This window comes from Suncus etruscus, chromosome 12 (assembly GCF_024139225.1).
Source record: "Suncus etruscus isolate mSunEtr1 chromosome 12, mSunEtr1.pri.cur, whole genome shotgun sequence".
Classification (NCBI taxonomy): Eukaryota; Metazoa; Chordata; class Mammalia; order Eulipotyphla; family Soricidae; genus Suncus; species Suncus etruscus.
In genome coordinates this window covers 18274272-18292555 of record NC_064859.1, presented here as the reverse complement: position 1 = coordinate 18292555, position 18284 = coordinate 18274272, and the positions used below count along the sequence as shown (strand labels likewise).

Below are 18284 nucleotides of genomic sequence, written 5' to 3'. Positions count from 1 at the left end.
GGAGGAGGTTTGGCTGGCACTGGTAATCTCTGTCCAGTCTACATTTTCAAAATCGCGCGGGGGCGATAGCCCCCGCGCGCACAAGAAACATTAATAGTACTCTCACAAGAAACATTAATAGTACTCTCACAAGAAACATTAATAGTACTCTCACAAGAAACTGTAATAGTACTCTCACAAGAAACTTTAATAGTACTCTCACAAGAAACTTTAATAGTACTCACTATCATTGAATTATGTTTTTATGTATGCAGAATGTCCATTTTGTACTCTGCCCTTTTGCATACCCCTTCATAAGTTCATATTTCTCTTTAACTTCTTTAACTCCTATCATCATTACTCCTTTTATACCCTTTCTAACTTAAGTACTGTTGAGTCCTAAGTCACAGACCAAAGTGGTGCCCTAGAGTTAACACCCACCCAACTATTTTTAAAGGCATAAAAAGGACACATATCTTTTCAACATTTTATGGGTGTTTTCTTTGACAGCTATAACTTTTGCTAAATACTTTCTTATACAGTGATGATCCCCCCATGTTTTTTCTCTTCTCTTTGTGAACTGCTCAATATGGAATTTGGTGTGAAAGAATCCCTCAGTTTAATACTTATGTTTGAACCAAGTCATGGGTCTTGTTGGAAATGTTCTTATGCCCCCATATATCTGATAGCACCACGTGGCTTTATATCTTGTTTGCGTAGGCACACTAACATGGAAAAATACTATACATACCAATAAGTTCTTATCTAATAAGAATGGGAACACACAAATCTTGTAGTGCAATGAGACCTTACACCCTGAACATTGACATAAAGACATGGCACAGGCCTCAGAAGAATGGGCATTCTCCATTCACCCCTTGATCTACAGAAGACATTTACAAAACATCCAAGGTTGTATATAACATCACCTGGTGGCATTCCTGTACCAGGAAAGACCCTACAGCTGCTCTGACATCTACTCAAAAGAAACACCCCTTAACACTGAGAAGACAACAAGAACAAAGACCTGCTTACTGGACATGACTTGCTGTATTGCCCCTTAATTGTGAGGTTTGTCTATAACATCACCTGGAAGCAATCCTCTACCACGGAAGACCCTACCACTGCTCAGACATCGTCCTGCTCAAAAGAGACTTCCCTTAACACTGAGAAAACTTAACAACAACAACCTGCTTACAGGAAAGGGCTTCCTGCATTGCCCTTTCATGGTGAGGTGAAACGAGAAGGCACTCCACATCATGACTTCAATGTAGGACATGCAGATTCCAGAATCTTTAATACAGAAACATGAGACCAACAACAGAGACTGTGTGAAAAGTGTGTTGGCACTACAGACAATGTCTTGGATCGAACGATAACTTTCCTGAGGCCTAGAGCTGGTCTTACGCCAGGAAACTTCAGGGGTAGGATCTCTTTGTATTTAGGCCAAGGTTATTCCTTTCCATGCCTCTCATATTTTGGTGGGCCTATGCAAACAACAATTGCCACTCTAACACCGTTTTTACTGTGCTCCTTTGACTCTAATCCTTAAAACGCACCCACTTAAAATTTGAGGTTAACTTAAGCTAATATGCATGTACATGGAAATGTAAAAAATACTATGCCTCTAATGTTTAAGGAGTTATGTAAGTTTGATGGCTTTAGATTGCCTTGTGTGCTGTTAAGAAATATTATAATGTGCTACAATCTGGGACTTGAGGGACAAAGTAATTGCACATGGATTCTGTTTTATTTATCTTAACTTTCTTTGGTGAAAGTTCAAAGTTAAGATATCAACAAGGGGACTTCTGATAATTATGTTATGGGTGATTGTCTTTCCACTGTAACTTTACCTTATCCTCTTTCTTTGCATCTTTTATTCTCATAATTCAAAATAAAAAAATTATAAAAAAAAAAGATTCCTGGAAATAAATACAAATGAAGACACAAATCATCAGAATTCGTGGGACACAGCAAAAGCAGTACTAAGAGGAAAATAATAGCTTTGCGAGCACACACCAGGAAGGAATAAGGGGCCTATATAAAAAACTTAATGACACAGTTTATAAAATTAGAAAGTGATCAACAAAATTAACCAAAAATAGGTAGCAGAAGAAAATAACAACTGTTAGGGCAGAAATTAATGAAGTGGAAATTAAAAAATAAAACACAACAATCTGAAAGATCAATGAAAGCAGAAGTTGGTTCTTTGAAAAAAATAAACAAGGTTGATAAACCATTAGCAAAACTCACCAAGAAAGGTAGAGAGAGAAACTTAATAAACCAGATTAGAAATAAAAAGGGGGGACAGAGTAATAGCACAGTGGTAGGTCATTTTCCTTGCATGTGGACGACTTGGCATGAACCTGGGTTCGATCCCTGGCATCCCATATGGCTCCCTGAGTCTGCCAGGAGCAATTTCTGAGCACAGTGCCAGGAATAACCCATGTGCTTCTGGGTGTGACCCCCCTCCAAAAGAAAACAAAGAAAAAGAAAAGAAACAGGGAAGGTCACTACAGATACTACAGAGATTCAAAGGGTAATTAGAGACTACTTTGAGAAATTATGCCACAAAACAAGAAAACTTGGAAGAAATGGATAAATTATTGGATCTTTATAATCTTCCACAGTTGAACCAGGATGATCTATCATATCTAAACGGACCCCTCACTATTGAGGAAATTAAAATGGTAATCAAAAGCCTTCCCAAAAACAAAAGCCCAAGTCCAGATAGATTCACTAATGAATTCTTTTAAAATCTTTCGAGAGAACTTACTACCAATCCTTTTCAGGCTTTTCTAGGAAATTAAACAAACAAAAACACTCCCAAATATTTTTTGTTTGTTTTGTTTTGTTTTGGGGCCACACCCAGCGGTGCTCAGGGGTTACTCCTGGCTGTCTGCTCAGAAATAGCTCCTGGCAGGCACGGGGGACCACATGGGACACCGGGATTCGAACCAACCACCTTTGGTCCTGGATCGGCTGCTTGTAAGGCAAACACCGCTGTGCTATCTCTCCGGGCCCACCAAATAGTTTTTTATGAACCTAACATCACCCTGATACCAAAAATAGACAGAGATGCACAAGAAAAGAAAGAAAGAAAGAAAGAAAGAAAGAAAGAAAGAAAGAAAGAAAGAAAGAAAGAAAGAAAGAAAGAAAGAAAGAAAGAAAGAAAGAAAGAAAGAAAGAAAGAAAGAAAGAAAGAAAGAAAGAAAGAAAGAAAATAAAGAGAAGGAAGGAAGGAAGGAAAGAAAGAAAGAAAGAAAGAAAGAGAGAAAAAAAGAAAGAAAGAAAGAAAGAAAGAAAAGAAAGAAAGAAAGAGAAAGAGAAAAAAGAAAGAAAGAAAGGAAGGAAGGCAAGAAAGAACCAAAGCCACAAAGGAAAGAAAGAAAGAAAGAAAGAAAGAAAGAAAGAAAGAAAGAAAGAAAGAAAGAAAGAAAGAAAGAAAGAAAGAAAGAGACAGAAAGAAAGAGACAGAAAGAAAAAGGAAGGATGGGGGGCCGGGAAGGTGGCGCTAGAGGTAAGGTGTCTGCCTTGCAAGTGCTAGCATAGGACGGACCGTGGTTCGATCCCCGGGCATCCCATATGGTCCCCCCAAGCCAGGAGCGACTTCTGAGCGCATAGCCAGGAGTAACACCTGAGCATCAAACGGGTGTGGCCCAAAAACCAAAAAAAAAAAAGAAAGAAAAAGGAAGGAAGGAAGGAAGAAGGAAGGAAAGAAAGAAAGAGAAGAGAAGAAAAGAAAGAAAAGAAAAAAAAAGAAAAGAAAGAAAAGAAAAGAAAAGAAAACTACAGACCAACAGACCAATATTCCTGATGAACACAGACTCAAAGATCCTCAATAAATCCTTGCAAATAGGATCCAACATTCATCCAAAAGGTTATACACATGGGGCTGGAGTGATAAACAAGGGCATTTGCCTTGCATGTGGCAGACCCGAAACAAACCTGGGTTCAATTCCTCGGCATCCCATATGGTCCCCAGAGCCTGCCAGGAGCGATTTCTAAGCACAGAGACAGGAACGACTCCTGAGCACTGCCGGGTGTGGCCCCCAAACAAAACAAACAAAAAAGAAGGTCATACATCATGATCAAGTACATGATATCCCAGAAATGTAAGGATGATTTATTATACATAAATCAATCAACATAATACACCAAATCAACAAAAGAAAAAGAGAAACTATATGATCATATAAATAAAGGCAGAGAAAGCATTTGATAAGATCCAAAATCCATTCATGACAAAAACTCTCAATAAGATGGGAATGGGGGCCCGGAGAGATAGCACAGCGGCGTTTGCCTTGCAAGCAGCCGATCCAGGACCAAAGGTGGTTGGTTCGAATCCCAGTGTCCCATATGGTTCCCCGTGCCTGCCAGGAGCTATTTCTGAGCAGACAGCCAGGAGTAACCCCTGAGCACCGCTGGGTGTGGCCCAAAAAAACAAAAAACAAAAACAAACAAACAAAAAAGATGGGAATGGAAGGAACTTTTCTCAGTATAATCAAGGCCATTTAACACAAGCCTCTGGCAAATATTATAGTCAATGGAGACAAACCAAAAGCCTTTCCTCTAAAATCCGATACAGGGGCCGAAGAGATAGCATAAAGGTAAGGCGTTTGCCTTTCATGCAGAAGGTCATTGGTCTGAATCCCGGCATCCCATAAGGTCCCCGGAGCCTGCCAGGAGCAATTTCTGAGCCTGAGCCAGGAGTAAAACCTGAGCGCTGCCAGGTGTGACCCAGAAACCAAAAATAAAAATAAAAAATAAAATAAAATTGGGTACAAGACAAGGCCGCCCCCATAGCATTTAGGTAAGAAAAAGATATCAAGGGCATCTAGATAGGAAAGGAAGAGGTCAAGCTCTCATTCTTGCAGAAGGCATGATATTATATTTAGAAAACCCTAAAGATTCTATCAAAACAGTAGATTCAGGGCCCGGAGAGATAGCACAGTGGTGTTTGCCTTGCAAGCAGCCGATCCAGGACCAAAGGTGGTTGGTTCGAATCCCGGTGTCTCATATGGTCCCCCGTGCCTGCCAGGAGCTATTTCTGAGCAGACAGCCAGGAGTAACTCCTGAGCACCGCTGGATGTGGCCCCCAAACAAACAAACAAACAAAAAACACCAGTAGATTCATATGGCAAAGTGGCAGGCTACAAAATTAACACACAAAAATCAATGACCTTCTTATACACAAATAGAGAAGAAATGGACCTTAAAAGAACAATCCCATTCACAATAGTGCCACATAAACTCAAATACCTTGGAGTCAACTTAACTAAAGAGGTTAAGGACCCAATTTCAGGATTTTTAATAAGCCCCCATGTGATTGTTTAGGTTAGAAAACTTTGGGTGATAGTGGTTTTAAGATGAAAGTGATTGTGGCAGCTTATAGTTCAGGCTAAACAACAGTGGGGTAGAAACAGCCACCCCCACCCAACCCCCAGCTTGCTGCTTGCGTTGATGGTGAGGTAGTGATGCGCCTGAACTATTTCCAGACAAGGTTGGGGTGACCTGGCCCTGTGCCACGCTGCTGTGATCATGAAGAAATGGAGACTTGTGTCAACACAATTTATTTATTTATTTTTTTTTGGTTTTTGGGTCACACCCAGCAGCGCTCAGGGGTTACTCCTGGCTCTATGCTCAGAAATCACTTCTGGCAGGCTCGGAGGATCATATGGGATGCCGGGATTCAAACCACTGTACTTCTGCATGCAAAGCAAACGCCTTACCTACATGCTATCTCTCTGGCCCCTCAACACTATTTCTTAATTTCTTTTTCTTTTTTGTTTTTGGGCCACACCCGGCAGTGCTCAGGGGTTCCTCCTGGCTATCTGCTCAGAGATAGCTCCTGGCAGGCACAGGGGACCATATGGGACGCTGGGATTCGAACCAACCACCTTAGGTCCTGGATTGGCTGCTTGCATGGCAAACACCGCTGTGCTATCTCTCCGGCCCCAATTTCTTTTTCTTTTCCATTAGCTTTGGGGGATCACATAAAGCTCCAAATCAGGGGCCACTCCAGCCTCATGTCTGGGGGTCACTCCCCATGGGGTTTAGAGGACCATGTCATGCCAGGGATGGACCAGCACTCCTGTACTTCTGTAAAATTGGGACTCACTTTCCTGTCATGGCAAGGTTGAAAAAAGTCTATATAAAAAATGGTCATGAGGGCTGGAGAACTGGAGCACAGAGGGGAGGGCATTTGCCTTGCACACAGCAGACCCGGACTTGATCCTCAGCATCCCATATGGTCCCTCAAGCCTTATAGAAATGATTTTTTGGGGTGCAGTTTGGGTCACACCTGGTGATGCTCAGGGGTTACTCCTATGCACTCAGAATTGCTCCGGGCTTGGGGGACCATATGGGACGCCAGGAGATGGAATCATGGTCCATCTTAGGTTAGCACATGCAAGGCAAATGCCCTATTGCTTGCGCCATTGCTCCAGCCCATAGGAGTGGTTTCTGAGCACAGAGTAACCCTGAGCACTGCTAGATGTGCCCCCCCCCCCCTGCAATGTCATGTGTGGCTGGAAAAATAGCCCAGTGAGGAGGCCATTTGCCATGCATGCAGCTGACCCAGGTTCCATCCCCAGTGTTTTGTACAGTCACCTGGGTCTGCTAGGAATGATTCCTGAACACAGAACTGGGGTAATCCCTGAGCACCACAAGGTGTGGCTCCCAAATCCAACAAGCAAACAAAAAAGAAGTCACATGATGGCTAACTATCAAATTTCAATTGCTCAGTCATGGAGAAATGTGAAAGTCAAATGGTTATGGGAAAGCAGTCAAGCAAATAACTATTGGGTTGACCATTTTATTCTCATCTTTGTTTTGGGGCCACACCTGGTGGTGCTCAGGGGTAACCCCTGGCTCTGCTCTCAGGAATCACTCTGGAAGGGGACTATCTGGGATGTTGGATATCGATCCTGGGTCGGCCTGTGCAAGGCAAATGCAGGGAGCTGCTGTGCTATCGCTCCTGTTCCTCATTCTCATTTTTAATTCCTATCCCAAAGAAAATTTTTGCCTTTGTGTTATGTAGACAAAGTTTATTTTCCCCACTTTAATGGAGAAATAACCAAATGCTTTGCTGGATGTACAAATCATAGAGCATGAGGGAATCGATAATAGAGGTTGCAATGTTTCAGTAACAGAAATTCAAATGGCGAAATAACTTTGTAACTCTTCACTTCCAGCATTCCCATTCTGAAGTTTCCCTTCTCCATTCTCTTTCCCAAGTGATTTTTCTTCCTTGCTCCACAAATTCCCAGCATCCTGAACAACCTCTGCATTTCTTTCACCTTTTCCTCCCTTCTACAGCGTAGATGGCATCAAGTTGCTTATCTTGATTCCGAAAGCTTTAATATTTTGGTGCCTGACTATTTTCTCCCACTCCCAATTTTCCCTGATTCATCCTCTGGTTTCCTCTCAACACCAGAGCTCCCTTTCTAATAACTTATTCTACCACCAAACAAATATGTGCTACTATCTCTCATCTACACACACTTTTTTCCTTGATGTTTATCTTCTTTGAGATACTTTTGCTAGGGCCAGAGAAGGAGAGCGCAGAGTAAGGAGTATGTGGCAACCCTAGGTTGCTCACTGGAAGAAAATATGGTCCTTTCCAACCCCCTGAGCACAGGTAGGTGTGTGTAGCCCAGTCTCAAAAAAGTGATTTTCTTACTTTCACAGAAAATTCGAGATATCCTCTTTTAACATGCTCTTCTGCACCCTCACCCAGTCAGTCACTCCTGCAAGTCAAGTTTCTGTGCCAAGCAAGTCTGTGAAATTGTGTTGTTAAAGTCAGCAGGGACTTGTGTGTAGACAGCTACAGGCCTCTTCGACCCCAACTTTCCTCCATCCTCCAGCCATTCCGAGCTCAGTAAGAACTGCAGGAGAGATCTAAGAGAGCAGCCAGCTAGAGAAGGCTGTTCTTTGCAAGAGCATGAGAGGGGTCGTGTTTTAGGATTTCCTGGGTCTGCACAGCAAAACCGACCCCTTAGCTTTCTTCCCACAAAGATGTTTTGCCAGTTTTTCAGTGCAGAACGTCCCAGTGAACCCAGCTTCCTAGAAATTTGACATCTTCAGCCTCTCCCATTTCCAGGCCCAACTAACCCTTGAGCTTCGGCCCCTCCTAGGACAGAAATGGTCTCAACCCATTTCTGCTGGCCACCCCGTGCCACTGGCCACATTGTCGGTCTCAAAGGGATCCTTCCCTTTGGGCCAGCGCTGCTTGACCGCCTACTCCGCACACAGGTTGGGCTGGGGCTCCAAGATTTAAACATTCTTCCCAAACTTGAATTTCTATCAATCATTTCATTCGCATGCTTGCGACCCTCGAGGTCCTTCTTCCCTTTAAAGATCAAGCTCGAGGGGCCGGAGAGACACAGCAGCGGGGAGAAGTGAGGAGGGGAGCTGTCTTGACTTGGGGTTCGACCCTTGACTCTCCATAATGTCCCCGAGCACCACTAGGAGTAAAGCAATGTAAAGCGTTAAATATATACTTAAAAATTGCAAACAATATATGTATATTTTTAAAATCCAGACAATATATATTTTGAAAAAAATATATATATATTGCAAATATATATATAATTAAAAAGAAATGCGAACAATTAGATCATGGAAAAGAACGGTCGATGACTCAAGACAAAATGACAACTGAGCAATGCTCGAAAAACTCTTCCTCAGTTCTCCACCCCTGGTGAGCAATCTCCAGGCTTTCTCAACCTCTGTGCTGGATGAATTAATTCCTCGAGTGCACGCAAGCTGCAGCCTGTAGCCTGTCAGCTGGAAAACCCACTTCCCTCCCTCTTTCTCCCAGCAACCTGCGCCTCGTCAAAGCCAGACACTGGGCGCCCAGAACCTCTCCAGGGAGACGCTCCCGGGTCCCAGGGGATCCTGCGCTGGGGAGGCCTTCAGCTGGGTTCTCAGACCACGCAGACATTTGAGAGCAATCAAGAGCTTTCCCTCCAGCCAGCCAGCTAGCTCAGGACTCCAAGAAGGTCCACGGGGGCCTTGTGCAAAGGCCTTTTAGCACTTTTGCAAAAGTGCAAACCTAAATAAATAAAGCGTTTTTGCATCCCTAGGCCGCACTGGGAACCAGATGGCAGATGTCAAGGCCTCGACTGGCGCTCCCCTTCCTCCCCGGCTCCACGGGGCGCAGGGAACTCGAGCAAAGGTGGAATCCGCTGGCATCCGCGCGCGGATCGCATCCCGCGAGGCCTCGAGCTGTTCCCCGCCCCGCCTGCATCCCCGCACGCCACGCCACGCCACGGCCACGCCACGCCTCCCCCGCCTCCAAGCCACGCAGCGCGCATCCCTGGCCCGGGAGGCACCGCGACGACACCGCCGCCCCGCAGCGCGCGCTTCCGGCCCCGGCCCCGGCGCCGGCCCCTCAAGCCCCGCCCCGGAAGTGACGCGCCGGAAGCGCCGGGCGCGCCGGGCTGCAGCGTCATCAGCCGAGCCGAGCCCACCGAGCCCAGCCGGTGCGGGGCGGGCGGAGCGGGCGGAGCGGCCGCAGCCGCCGCCGACGACCGGGTGAGGACGCGCGTCCGGGACGCAGCGGCAGCGGCAGCGGCAGCGGCGCCGGCCCGGGGCGCGAATGGAGCCGGCCGCGCGTCCGGGCGGGCCCCCGCCGCAGAAGGAGCTGCCGTACAACCGGCTGCTGCCCTACGCCGAGCGCCTGGACGCCGAGGCCGCCGCGCAGCTGCGCCGCATCAAGAGCAACCTGGGCCGCGCCGTGCAGCTGCGGGAGCTCTGGCCCGGCGGCCTCTTCTGGACGCGCAAGCTCGCCACGTGAGTCGCCCGCCCCTCGGACCCGGACCCGCACCCGCGCCTCGGGCTCCGGGCTCCCCGCTGTGGCCCTCAGAGCGATCTGGGGGTGCCCTGGCGGGTTGCGGGGGCCCCGGAGGGTCAGGGGCTTCCTGGGGGTATTGGGGTGTCCAGGGGTGCCCTGGCGTGTTGCGGGGCCCCAGGGCTTGGCATAGGGGGTCCCCGGAGGGCCAGGGACTTCCTGGGGGTATTGGGGTGTCCAGGGTGCCCTGGCGTATTGCGGGGCCCCAGGGCTTGGCATAGGGGGTCCCCGGAGGGCCAGGGACTTCCTGGGGGTATTGGGGTGTCCAGGGGTGCCCTGGCGTGTTGCGGGGGCCCCAGGGGTTGGCATAGGAGTCCCTGGAGGGCCAGGGGCGCCCTGGCTTGTTGCAGGGCCCCAGGACCTGGCTTAGGGGTGCCCGGAGGGCCAGGAACTTCCTGGGGGTATTGGGGAGTCCAGGGGTGCCCTGGCGTGTTGCAGGGCCCCAGGGCCTGGCATAGGGGTGCCCGGAGGATCAGGGGCTTCCTGGGGGTATGGTGGATCCAGGGGTCCCTGGCGTGTTGCGGGGCCCCAGGGCTTGGCATAGGGGTCCCCGGAGGGCCTGGAACTTCCTGGGGGTATTGGGGTGCCCTGGCGTGTTGCGGGGCCCCAGGGCCTGGCATAGGGGTCCCCGGAGGGTTAGGGTATTCCTGGGGATATTGGGGAGCCCAGGGGTGCCCTGATGGGTTGCGGGGCACCAGGGGCAGACAAGAGGCGCTTTGGGGTGCGTGCGGTGTTCCCGGAGGGTCAGGGCTTTCTGGAGGTATTGGGGGGCCCAGGGGAGCCCTGGCGACTTGCGGGGCTCCTCGAGAATCTGCGGGGAACGGGCCTGGCCTCTCCATCCCCTCCCGGGCTTCCCCAGGGCGTGGAGAGTTGGAGTTAGTTTTCTGGTCCTCCCACCGCTTCCTGGGTCTCCCCAGCTACTGCTACTGGACCCGCACTTCCATTCATTCGAGGCAGACAGACGCGCTGCATGCAATTGCAGGCCGGCACCCTGGCACCGGGATGGTATCGGGATCGCCGCCCACCTGGGCTCTGCTGCACAAACCTAGTGCCACAGGGCGGGCTTCGGGCCGGGTTTGGAAGCGGGTCTACTCGCCCGAGCGGATCCTGGACCAAGGAGACACTTGCCCAGTGTTTGTCCAAATCTGCTGAGCCAACTGGGTGAGGATGACTCAGGGCTCCGGCAGGCCCGTAGCCTTCCCCTGCACCCGGCTTGATAAGGACCTACTTACTGCCAGGACTTTTGCTTCTGCCAGGAGGCCGCGGGTTGGGCCCATTTCTAGTCTAGTCTCAATTGGGGGGCCATCACTGAACCTTCTCACCAACGGACAAGAAGCCTAAACTACACAACTGCCCTTTTCCTGAGAGGGATCTTTTAAAATTGTCAGGACTCGCTCGCTCGCTCACTCACTCACTCACTCACTCAACAGCTCTCTCCTTTTCCTGTCCTGAAGAAGTTTGTGCTTGGTAGAACCCTTAAAGGCACGGAAGGGGGCACGCCACAGAAACGATCACTTTTAGGCAAAACTGAAGGATTTTATTATAGGTGATGGAAATGGTTTTCATTTTGTTTTGTTTTTTTCTTTCCCCAAGTCAGCTTTCTAGGCGTTTGTTACAGTCACGCTGAAAATAAAATGACTTCCAGTTCTAGGAATAACTCCATTCTGATTACTTGGTTCATATTTGCTGGGGATTCATGACCATTTTGGGAAACTACACAGTGAGTTTTAGGTGCACGGTATAGAAATACATACCCAGGTATGAAGTCATGTCTGACTTGGGTTTATGAATGTAGTATTCACACAGGCATAGTTCAGCATTGTTTCCTGACTCCTTTTATCATCATGCCTGGCACATTTGTTAGCTTTTATTTAGCGGGGCTAAGTAGTTTTTTGGCTTTTTGTTTTTAATTCTAGAAAGGGCTTAAAAAAGTATATTGTTGATGCTTGTCAGGATGCAAGGTTTGAGGCAAGACTGAAGTTTGATAGTGACTTATGAATTCAGATTAAGTAACAGCAAGAAATCAGCAAAACTGGGTTTTGGTTCAGGGCTTTTGGTTGATAGTGTGAGAAGCATTTTGCAGCGAGTGACAAGGTCTAATCCTCGGCATGTTAAGGTAACCTACTGACCTGTTTATCGCTGGACTTGTTTTTTTTAAAGTCTTGTATATTGCACAAGTTTTTGTGGAAGTGACGCCCAGACAGGACAGCTATTAATTACCCAAGTCATCACATTTAGTTCTTTGTCAAAGAATGGAGGGGAGTGATGAAAATAGCCTAATCTCTGCCAGTTAGTTTTGTGACTGTGGGGGTTATTTATGATCAGTCATGTACTTAAATGTATGGGTAAAATGATGGAATACCTGAGAGCTTATCTTGTTCTTGTATTTGTTGTTTTTTGGGTCACACTGGCAGTGCTCAGAGGTTACTCCTTGGCTGAATACTCAGGAATCACTCCTGGCAGAATGGGGGGATCATATGGAATGCCAGAGACCGAACCCAAGTCGGCCACATGCAAGGCAAACATCCTACCCACTGTGCTATCACTCTGGCCCTTTTTCTTATATGGTTTTATTTTATATCCTGTAAATTTTCAAAGAAATGTGCGTGTATTTTTTTTTTCACAATGACTGTTTGTCTGTGAAATATTGAAAATAGTTTCATTGATAAGCACACTCCTAAAGAAGCAGGGTAGAAATGCTCCACAAAGGGACTGGGTCTTCAACCAAGTATACTTATGCCCTCAAGCTGTGCCTAACAGGTTTCTGTGGGGATGAGTTCTTGTTTGCGAGGTACTGAGGCTCTACATTTGACACCCCTTTTTGATCTTGTTTACTTCATTTTAGGAGTTATATATTTTTTAATGTATTACATAAATTGATCCTTTGATAGAATACAAGCGTTCATATACTCTAAATTATTAGAATGCCTAGAGAAAAGTGGCACAATTTAATTGTCTCTAGTAAATGCAGATAAATAGGTTGCTGTGAGGGGCCAGAGCCCAGTAGGACAGTGGGAAGTGCACTTGCCTTGCATTTAACAGCTGTCCCAAGTTTGATCCCTGGCATTCCACATGCTCCCCCAAGTGCCAGGAGTGAGCCCTGCGTGCAGAGCCAGGACTAAGTAACCCCAGTGTACTGCCAGGTATGACACAAAAACAACAACCCAAAAATACTACCCAAAATTAAAGAGGTAACTGTGAGTGAACAGGCCATAGAGGGAAAGAAAGCCCGGGATGACTGGTAGGCCCAGCTGGGGAATGCAGGGAGCTGAGGGAAGATACTCCTGGAACTGGATTTTTCTCTCTGTTCCTTTTTTTTTTTTTTTTTTTTTTTTTGGTCACACCCGGCATCCCTCAGGGGTTACTCCTGGCTCTATGCTCAGAAATCACTCCTGGCAGGCAAGCTCGGGGGACCATATGGGACCCCGGGATTTGAACCGATGACCTTCTGCATGAAAGGCAAACGCCTTACCTTCCATGCTATCTCTCCGGCCCCGTCTCTCTGTTCCCTTCATCAGTCACAGCTGAGGCTAGTCTCAGCTCATACCCGGCCTTGCCACAGTTGTCTTATCATGGGCATCTCTCTTAGCTTTAAACTCTTGTGAATTCTTGACTCAGGACCTGACTGTTGTGCCAGTTTGCCAGCACCAATGGTCACAACCGACGAGTTAATAAGTCTCCTAGAGTGTACCTGTATTAAGATAAAAGGAAAACATTGAGTGAGAGTTGAAAATCTCAAGGAATAAATGCTAACTTGCCACTTGATTGACTGTTCTGATCTTTAAAAAAAAACAAACTCATACACACGTACACTGTTTTGAGAAGCAGGAATGTAGACTATTAGTTTCCAAGAAAACTCGGAACCTGAGGCTTTAGAAAATTATCCTACTAGGCACACTATGTCAAAACAAAGCCTTTAATAAAACCATCTGTGGGTTCTAAAATACTTTTTTGGGGGGAAAATCGATGGGTTGATCTGGAAGAGAGCTCCTCTAGTCTGCAGGCCAGCCCACCCCTCACTATTCCTTTTTCTCTTGCTGCTTTCTTTTTTTGGTTTTTGGGTCACACCTGGCAGAAATCACCCATGGCAGGCACAGGGGACCCTATGGGATGCCGGCATTTGAACCACCGACCTTCTGCATGAAAGGCAAATGCCTTACCTCCATGCTATCTCTCCAGCCTTGCTGCTCTTTCTTAAATATTAAAAGTTCACTGGTGGGCGTGGTGTATTAGGAAGCAAATTCTGTACCTTTACTAGAGTGAAATGTTATCTTACCAGGGTTATCTTAAATATTGGAAACAAGTTTATACAAAATATTCGATATATTCACCTCCTCTGAAGGAAGGCACTGATCACAGAAGAGCTGGTGAAGAGGGGAGAAAATATTAATGGGTGGCTTTCAGCTGATTGTCATGTAGGGTATATTAGGTTTAAGAACCGAATTGGTGAAGAGTACATCTTAAGGGAGACATCTGTAGCACACACATATAAGTGTTTAACACTACATAGTATCAAAGTTGTTTATAGAGTAATAACAGTAAGTGATCAAAACTCAGACAAGAAACAACGTATCTTTGTAGTGAGAAATTGGCTTGTTTGTTTTGGGGCTGAAAAGAACCTGGCATTGCTCAGGGATTTCTCCTGGTGGTGGTCTGGGGTCTGTATTATTGCAGGGGTTGATCTCTCTCTCTCTCTTTCTCTCTCTCTCTCTCCCTCCTCCCTCTCCTCTCCCCTCTCCCCTTTCGCTCTCCTCGCCTCTCCCCCCCTGCATCTCTCTCTCTTATTCTTCCCTCCCCTCGCCTGCCTCCCCCCCACCTCCTCTCCCCCTCTCTACCTTGTCCTCTCTCATCCCCAAGAGCAGTCAAAATAGGAGAAATTTGGAATGGATCTGTTTTACTCTTGGATGTAAAAGATACTTCACCAAAGAGTGGAGGGATATGGGAATTTTTACAACCCATTGGATTTAGCAGACTTGTAAAGAAGAAATTATACGGCTACTTAAGGGAGTGATTCTAATACTCATTTCAGGGCTGGGAGAGTCTAGGTCAGGGGTCTGCAACCTTTAAGACAGAAAGAGCCATTTGGACTCATTTTGGAAGGGGGAAAAACCGGAGCTACAAAGCCATTGCAACATTTAAAACAAATATAACACTATATGTACATTATTTCTTATCTCAAGGCTATATACAGGATCATGCAGTTAGCTGGCTCTCAGAAGAAAAAAAGAACTTTTTCCACTTAACAGAGTAAGATATATTTGTGAAAATTAATAGCTAATCAAAATATTTAATTTACCTGTTTAATGAGATTCTTTGCTCCTGAACCTCAGTGCACAGTGTCTGCATGTCAGGGCTCTAAGACGTCATCTTCATTTTCACACAGGCTTGTGAGCTGTTATCTGTGAGGCGTGATCGATGTTTGTTTTTAATATAGTTAATGTTGGAGAAGACCTGTTCACATACATATGTGAATATAAAATGTATATGATAATTTAATTTATTTAAAACTATTTTTAATAGGGACTGGAGTGGTGGTGCAGGCGGCAGGGCGTTTTCCTTGCACGAGTTAACCTAGGATGGACTGTGGTTCGATCCCCCAGCGTCCCATATAGTCCCCCAAGCCAGGAGCGATTTCTGAGTGCATAGCTAGGAGTAATTTTTAATATAATAGCCACAACTTTTCTACAGTGTCACCTTACAAAAGGACCTGTCTCCCATGCTTAACCAACAACAACAAAAATTAGTATCTGTTCATTTTTTTTTTCCTGTGGGCCACACCCATTTGACACTGGGGTTACTCCTGGCTATGCACTCAGAAATCGCCCCTGGCTTGGGGGGACCATATGGGACGCTGGGGGATCAAACTGCGGTCCTTCCTAAGCTACTGCTTTCAAGGCAGATGCCTTACCTCGAGCACCACCTCTCTGGCCTCTGTTTTTTTGTTTTGTTTTTTACCTGGCTGATATTTTTTTCTCTTTCAGACTCTTGTTCTCCACTCACTGTACTGGCCTGACTCCCAGTAACAGTCACACTGCAAGCCCTCTCTTTCTCTTACTCCAGTCCTCTCTGTCCTCTCTTGTCTTCTTTTTCCTTCTCCCTTTTTTCTTTTATTTGCTTTTATTTATTTATTTATTCATTCATTTATTTATTTTTTGGTTTTTGGGCCACACCCGGCGGTGCTCAGGGGTTACTCCTGGCTGTCTGCTCAGAAATAGCTCCTGGCAGGCACGGGAGACCATATGGGACACCGGGATTCGATTCAACCACGATAGGTCCTGGATCGGCTGCTTGCAAGGCAAACGCCGCTGTGCTATCTCTCCGGGCCCGCTTTTATTTTTTTAAATGATTTTTCAGTGTCCCCTGTCAGCACTTCTCTTTTCCCTCACAACAGTCTCCTCCTTCCCCAGCGCAGAGATGCACCCTTAGCATGCCTTCAGTGACATCACCCTGCCCCCCTGCTGTCGAGCCCAGTCAAAGCTTCAAAAGAGCCTCATGCAGCTCTGGAGCTGTAGGTTGCTGACACCTTGGTCTAGGTAGTGTGAAGGCGGAGCATACTCTGGGTCGGGGTGGGGGCTGGCGGCATTCTCCCTCCACCCCCCCCCCCAGTCTGTTGATGAAGATCACTGTGGGTATGGCCAGTGTTTAAGTGTCTGTTTCCCTGAATTATGTCGTCAGATAAAGTTACAAGAGAATGATAAAGTTAAATGCTTAGTCTTCTAAGTGGAGAATATGGGGGAAGGAGTGGGGCTTGTGCATGGCTCAACCCAGTTCTGTCTCCAGCACCCCCTTAGGATCCTGTGCACCCAGCCTTGAGTCAAGGAGTCAGCCTTGAGCACCCCCAGGTGTGGAGCTCCCTTCCGCAGCCTCCAAACAAACAATAACACACTTTTTGTTTGTTTGTTGTTTTTGGACCACATCCGCACTGAAGGAGCTATGAGGTTACTCCTGGATCCGCACTCAGAAATTGCTCCTGGCAGACTTGGGGGGATCATCAGAATGCCAGGGATTGAACCTGTGTTGCCCACATGCAAGGCAAATGCCCTCCCGGCTGTGCTTTCACCCTGGCCCAATAGCATGCCTTTTATTTTAATTAAGGAACCACAAGTTTGGGTAGTGGTCAACACCTGTTTGTACTATTTCTAATTTGGTTCTTAATCATTACCTACAGTTACATTTTAGAGTTAACAAATACAGTAAAAACTTTTTCTAAGAACAAACTGACACCATTTGTAGCTACAGCATTGCTTTGAGAATAATACTGTACTTCACACAAGTTGTGTTGGAAATGAAGAATTATTAGTAATGCACAGTAGACAGTTTAAATGAAATGTGTACTATTTGGGCTGGGAAGTGTGGGTGTTTTGTTTCATTTTCTGATGATTTTTCTTTTCCAAGCCAAAGATGAAGTAGATGTTTTCACGGCAAGAAAATTTTTGGATAGAATCATTTGCATGTATTTATTTCAGGGACCTGCTTCTGGGCAAATTGGCTGAGCAAGTTTGTATTTGGAGGGACGGTAGGTGACTTCCAGAGATCCCAGTAAAGAAAAAGACAAATTTCTGTCTTGTTTGGATTTGGTTTTGGGGCCACACCCACCAGCGCTCAGTGGTTACTCATGGTTCTGTGCTCAGAAATCACTCCTGCCAGGCTCTGGGGATCATATAGGATTCCAGGGATGGAACCCGAGTCCCTCTCAGGTCAACTGAGTGCAAGACAAACAAACGCTCTACAGCTGTGCTATTTCTCCAGCCTTGAAAAAGACAAATTTCTGTCAACATAAACTCAGTGCAGGTTTCTGTTTTGCGTGTGTCAGAGGAATTCTTACTACTTAACAAATACTGGAAAGATTTAGAAATGTCATGTTTTAAATTCTTAGCAGTGACTGAAATAGCTTAAGACTTTTTCACGCTTAGGATTTATTTTTAAATTTTTTTCAACTAAAAACTATTTACAGAGAATTATCCAAGTTGTGAATCATGTCCACATTCTTGGTTTTGGGTTTTTGATTTGTTTGTGAGCTAGTCTGGAATGAATTTGGAAGTAATATGGGTGAATGTTGACTTAATATATGTGTGTTGGATTATTGTTTATTCAAGATTAAGGCACACACACCCCCCTCCACAAAGGAAAGCCATTGATTTAAGAGGTTTCTTTCTTTTTCTTTTTCTTTTTCTTTTTTTTTTTTTGGTTTTTGGATTTTGGGCCACACCCTGTGACCGCGCAGGGGTTACTCCTGGTTATGCGCTCAGAAATCAATCCCAGGTTGGTTCTGGGTCAGCCGAGTTCAAGGCAGATGCCCTACTGCTGTGCTATCGCTCTTGCCTCCACAGGTTTCTTTCTATATTTCAGATTATATAATACAATTTCTTACTGAGCTATGTAAAACTATAGGAGGAATGAAAGTGAAAACTTTCCAGTATAAAAAAAGTTAGTGGCTTGAGAGATCTTT

The 18284-nt window shown here is 46.1% G+C and overlaps 2 protein-coding genes across 2 annotated transcripts in view; one reads left to right on the top strand and one right to left on the bottom strand.

Annotated features, from left to right (window-relative positions):
* ERLEC1 (endoplasmic reticulum lectin 1) overlaps positions 1-18284 on the bottom strand; it is a 548089-nt gene that overhangs the window by 395849 nt on the left and 133956 nt on the right.
* PSME4 (proteasome activator subunit 4) overlaps positions 9514-18284 on the top strand; it is a 93405-nt gene continuing 84634 nt past the window's right edge. Inside the window, exon 1 of the mRNA XM_049784801.1 lies at positions 9514-9777. Within this exon, the coding sequence (XP_049640758.1) occupies positions 9584-9777 (194 nt within the window). The 5' untranslated portion in view covers positions 9514-9583. The remainder of the gene's footprint in view (positions 9778-18284) is intronic.